General features: G+C 45.3%; 1 protein-coding gene across 1 annotated transcript in view; it reads left to right on the plus strand.

Moving 5' to 3' along the window:
• Positions 1 to 6,147, plus strand: part of LOC129846006 (protein unc-80 homolog) — a gene marked incomplete at both ends in the record, with an annotated part of 98,293 nt that overhangs the window by 23,722 nt on the left and 68,424 nt on the right. Inside the window, 5 exon segments of the mRNA XM_055913999.1 lie at positions 59 to 240; positions 454 to 585; positions 2,456 to 2,642; positions 3,370 to 3,501; positions 5,953 to 6,096. Coding sequence (XP_055769974.1) covers positions 59 to 240; positions 454 to 585; positions 2,456 to 2,642; positions 3,370 to 3,501; positions 5,953 to 6,096 — 777 coding nt within the window.

Raw genomic sequence — 6,147 nt, forward strand, 5'->3', positions numbered from 1 at the left:
TCCCCCCGCCTCACTTTACCTCTCTCTCTCTAACCCCCGTCCTCTCACCACTCCCCAGCTGCCATGTTCTTGCTGTGTGCGGTGAAGGTGCCCGACGCGGTGACAGAGATGATGATGGCTGAGTTCCAGCACGCTGAGGCGAGCCAGCGCATCAACTCGGTGTTCAAGTTCTACACGCTGTGGCGCTTCCGCTACCAGGTGTGGCCGCGCATGGAGGAGGGTGCCCAGCAGATCTTCAAGGTGCAGTAGAACCGCAGCCTCTAATACAACAACTGTTAGTCAAAATGAGGAGTTGACAACGGGTGTCCCCCAAGGTTCTATTCTGAGTCCTGTTGCTTTTCATTATTTACATAAATGATCTTGCCTCTAAAGGGTAGGCCTCTTGCTAAGTCTCTTGCTTTGTTGAATTATTTGCTCATTAACTAATAACATATATAATTCTCTATCTTTTAGATCCCTCCGCCCAGCATCAACTTCACCCTGCCCTCACCTATCCTGGGCATGCCCTGTGTGCCCATGTTTGACCCGCCCTGGGTACCCTCCAACACTGGCAGCGTCCAAGACCCAATCAACGAGGACAACTCTGTAAGTCCCGCCGCTGCTGCCTGGATTACTGTCCAATCAGCAGATACTTACAGAATTTACAATGAGCCTAGTGGTTGACCAATTTTTACTATAATCCAAAGTACACATTTTTTCTGACGTTTTAAGTCTGTTGTGGTGTACAGTATTGGTGCATGTATATTGAATTACATGGACATAACACTATTAATTGAATTGGGATGTGGAGTTGCATCTTTTTTACTGACCTTACTAATGCTACAACTGACCCATTATGTTACAACTGTTATGGTAACACTTGGTACTGTTATCCCAGTGTATTTATTCCTTGTGTTCGCTATGGCACCAGGAAGTAAGCTTTAGAGGACTGATAAACAGTACAATATTATGCTACTAAATTGATAGTCGGCCATGCCACTTTTTGGCTTAATTTCTTTGTGTTGCTATGCTTCTTTTTTTTTGTCTGGCATGAAAACCAAAAAACAATGTATTCAGATCACTTGTCATTCAATACTAGATCAGCTCTAGACTGGTCATTGTACTGTCTGAGTACAATAGTCCTGTCTGTTATTTATCAATCTATCAATTGTCTTTGTTTTTAGTTCCCCACATTTATTCAATCAATCTATTCCATAGTAAGTTGTAATTTATGTACGGATGCTTGTTTGGGTGCATCATGGGAAACTGAGTTCATCTTTTGATGACTGAATGAGACAAAATTCAAAGAGATGTCTGTCCATTTCCAGTGGGCAAAAGTTTGGCAGATGGGGTCTTAATAATGTCATGTTCTCGTTGTAAACTGGTTTTGTGGTTGAGAAGACATCATATAACCAGATTACAACCAACTGGTCTCTGTTACAAGCAGGTAAACACGTATTTTTCATGACGAAATGAATGCGTCATTGGAAAGACGTTAGATTTTGATTGTTATCTGGTCAGATAAGTTTAACACAATGTCCATTATACAACCAGTATACAACCGGACCATGCATGACGCCATTAAAAGACGTCATAACGACGTCATTGCAACCAGTTTTGCCTGCTGGGTTGTCTGACTCTCCCCAAACATTAAGAGCTAGGGGGAGGTGCTATACTAGGGGAGGTGCTATACTAGGGGGAGGTGCTATACTAGGGGGAGGTGCTATACTAGGGGGCCTCGTACGGGCCATTCTGGATACATGCATCTTATACAAGCCACTCCACGTTTTCTGTATGTAATGCTCGGGCTTCTTTTGGGAAAGCTGCATGTATTGGTCATTTTGCATGTATATACTATGCATGGCCAATGACGGCCATTTTGTTATTGTTCAAACGTCAACATTTTCACGTCACTCGTCACAAACATCCACTGTGATATCTCTGTCGGTGCCGGTTAGAATGCTTAAATGAGCTTTTGCACTGGATATACTCTCCTGATGGATTTGCATATAGTAAGTTTTACCTACAACTATTTACAATGGTAAATTCTTGATACCTGTGCATGGTGTAGCTGATCTAGGGTTGCTTTTTCCTCATGATTCCAGAAATGTACAATTTGGGAAAGTTACAACCCTAATCTACAACCATAATAAACCCTATTAATGTTTCCAGTCTTATCAGGAGAATATAACGGCATGTGTCATCCATATATAACTGTCGGGAAGAGACAGATAGTTTACATTACCAAATGTTCACCAGATGCCAGTATTGTAATTGTACTATATACAGGACCCCCCTGAGAATGAGCCTATCCCACAGTCCCCTTCCCTGAGCCTCTGTGTGTCTCTGTTTGTCCTTTCTCTCCCACACCTCATACACACGGCCAACACACACACACACACATCCTCCCCCACGTCCACCCTCCACACATACCCACACCCCTTTCCACATAAATACACACACACCACCTCTACAGAAATCTTTCTCTGCGCGGGCCGTGTCGCGCTCCCACCAGCGTGCCGAGCACATCCTGAAGAACCTGCAGCAGGAGGAGGAGAAGCGGCGTCTTGGGCGCGAGGCCAGCATCATCACAGCCATCCCCGTGGCCCAGGAGGCCTGCTACGAACCCACCTGCAGCCCCCCGCCCGAGCAGGAGGAGGAAGGTGGGTGGGACAACCATGGAGTGCTGGAGACATCTCTCTTTTTTCATTTTCTAAATATTTGTTATTGATTTGAGGTGTTAATTAAAGTGATACAGCTCCTGTCCCATTCAGGAAACCACAGATTCTGACGTAGTTTGGAGAAGTACTAACTTAACTGAACATCTAACAATAAACCTAGAACCTATGTATTTAGGTTTTCTGCTCTTCAAAAATAACAAAAACAACAAGCTTAAACTGTTGCCCACACCCCAGATAACAGCCCTGTTACCCACACCCCAGATAACAGCCCTGTTACCCACACCCCAGATAACAGCCCTGTTACCCACACCCCAGATAACAGCCCTGTTGCCCACACCCCAGATAACAGCCCTGTTGCCCACACCCCAGATAACAGCCCTGTTGCCCACACCCCAGATAACAGCCCTGTTACCCACACCCCAGATAACAGCCCTGTTGCCCACACCCCAGATAACAGCCCTGTTGCCCACACCCCAGATAACAGCCCTGTTGCCCACACCCCAGATAACAGCCTTGTAGTCCACACCCCAGATAACAGCCCTGTTGCCCACACCCCAGATAACAGCCCTGTTGCTCACACCCCAGATAACAGCCCATGGAGTCCACAACTACAGGTCTTAGTTGTTATACACCATGAATAATGCAGTCAGCCAGCCAGCCAGCCACGGGTAGTTTCATGTTGTGACTGACTCTGAACCCTCCCCGCCAGCAGAAGAAGAGGTCAACCTGGCGTCTCGCCGCATGTCCGTCACTCCGTCCTGCACCTCCAGTAACTCTCACAGGAACTACTCTTTCCGCCGCGGCTCCGTGTGGTCAGTCCGCTCTGTGGTCAGCGCCGAGGGTAAGCCTGTGTTACCGTGGCAACCACACACATGCCCACTCACTTGTAGGCGTCATGTTCCAGTATCCATATTAGGATCCCACATAGAGTGCATGGCTAGTACATTGCTTCATTCTAAGTGGCAGGCTAGTATAGATGTCAGAATGGTATTTTGAATGCTGGTCAGATTCAAGTCACATGGCGAGGAATAGGAAATCAAATCCTCACCTGATAATATCTGATAAAAGCACGATGATAAAATCATTCCTTTACAGAGAGTTTGTACATATGGTAACCTTTAACTTCCCAACTACAGTAGAACACCTTCCTAACTACAGCAGAACACCTTCCTAACTACAGTAGAACACCTTCCTAACTACAGTAGAACACCTTCCTAACTACAGTAGAACACCTTCCTAACTACAGTAGAACACCTTCCTAACTACAGTAGAACACCTTCCTAACTACAGTAGATCACCTTCCTAACTACAGCAGAACACCTTCCTAACTACAGTAGAACACCTTCCTAACTACAGCGGAACACCTTCCTAACTACAGTAGAACACCTTCCTAACTACAGCAGAACACCTTCCTAACTACAGTAGAACACCTTCCTAACTACAGTAGAACACCTTCCTAACTACAGTAGAACACCTTCATAACTACAGTAGAACACCTTCCTAACTACAGCAGAACACCTTCCTAACTACAGCAGAACACCTTCCTAACTACAGTAGAACACCTTCCTAACTACAGTAGAACACCTTCCTAACTACAGCAGAACACCTTCCTAACTACAGCAGAACACCTTCCTAACTACAGCAGAACACCTTCCTAACTACAGCAGAACACCTTCCTAACTACAGTAGAACACCTTCCTAACTACAGTAGAACACCTTCCTAACTACAGCAGAACACCTTCCTAACTACAGCAGAACACCTTCCTAACTACAGTAGAACACCTTCCTAACTACAGCGGAACACCTTCCTAACTACAGTAGAACACCTTCCTAACTACAGCAGAACACCTTCCTAACTACAGTAGAACACCTTCCTAACTACAGGAGAACACCTTCCTAACTACAGTAGAACACCTTCCTAACTACAGTAGAACACCTTCCTAACTACAGTAGAACACCTTCCTAACTACAGTAGATCACCTTCCTAACTACAGCAGAACACCTTCCTAACTACAGTAGAACACCTTCCTAACTACAGCGGAACACCTTCCTAACTACAGTAGAACACCTTCCTAACTACAGTAGAACACCTTCCTAACTACAGTAGAACACCTTCCTAACTACAGTAGAACACCTTCCTAACTACAGTAGAACACCTTCCTAACTACAGCGGAACACCTTCCTAACTACAGTAGAACACCTTCCTAACTACAGCAGAACACCTTCCTAACTACAGCAGAACACCTTCCTAACTACAGTAGAACACCTTCCTAACTACAGCGGAACACCTTCCTAACTACAGTAGAACACCTTCCTAACTACAGTAGAACACCTTCATAACTACAGTAGAACACCTTCCTAACTACAGCAGAACACCTTCCTAACTACAGCGGAACACCTTCCTAACTACAGTAGAACACCTTCCTAACTACAGCAGAACACCTTCCTAACTACAGTAGAACACCTTCCTAACTACAGCGGAACACCTTCCTAACTACAGTAGAACACCTTCCTAACTACAGCAGAACACCTTCCTAACTACAGTAGAACACCTTCCTAACTACAGTAGAACACCTTCCTAACTACAGGAGAACACCTTCCTAACTACAGTAGAACACCTTCCTAACTACAGTAGAACACCTTCCTAACTACAGTAGAACACCTTCCTAACTACAGGAGAACACCTTCCTAACTACAGCAGAACACCTTCCTAACTACAGTAGAACACCTTCCTAACTACAGCAGAACACCCTCCTAACTACAGTAGAACACCTTCCTAACTACAGCAGAACACCTTCCTAACTACAGTAGAACACCTTCCTAACTACAGGAGAACATCTTCCTAACTACAGTAGAACACCTTCCTAACTACAGTAGAACACCTTCCTAACTACAGTAGAACACCTTCCTAACTACAGCGGAACACCTTCCTAACTACAGTAGAACACCTTCCTAACTACAGCAGAACACCTTCCTAACTACAGTAGAACACCTTCCTAACTACAGGAGAACATCTTCCTAACTACAGTAGAACACCTTCATAACTACAGCAGAACACCTTCCTAACTACAGTAGAACACCTTCCTAACTACAGTAGAACACCTTCCTAACTACAGTAGAACACCTTCCTAACTACAGTAGAACACCTTCCTAACTACAGTAGAACACCTTCCTAACTACAGGAGAACATCTTCCTAACTACAGTAGAACACCTTCCTAACTACAGTAGAACACCTTCCTAACTACAGTAGAATAAGGTGGTAGTGACTCATGGGTTGTTCTTGTCTACTAGATGAGGAGAACACTACGGAGCACACACCCACTCATCACATGCTGCAGCCCCCCCAGGCCGTCTTCCCAGCATGCATCTGTGCTGCCGTCTTACCCATAGTGCACCTGATGGAGGACGGGGAGGTGCGAGAGGACGGTGTGGCAGGTGGGTGGCGTCGCTCAACACAAACTGTCATGTACTGTACTAGAGAGACGG

Source organism: Salvelinus fontinalis, unplaced genomic scaffold (assembly GCF_029448725.1).
Source record: "Salvelinus fontinalis isolate EN_2023a unplaced genomic scaffold, ASM2944872v1 scaffold_0427, whole genome shotgun sequence".
Lineage (NCBI taxonomy): Eukaryota > Metazoa > Chordata > Actinopteri > Salmoniformes > Salmonidae > Salvelinus > Salvelinus fontinalis.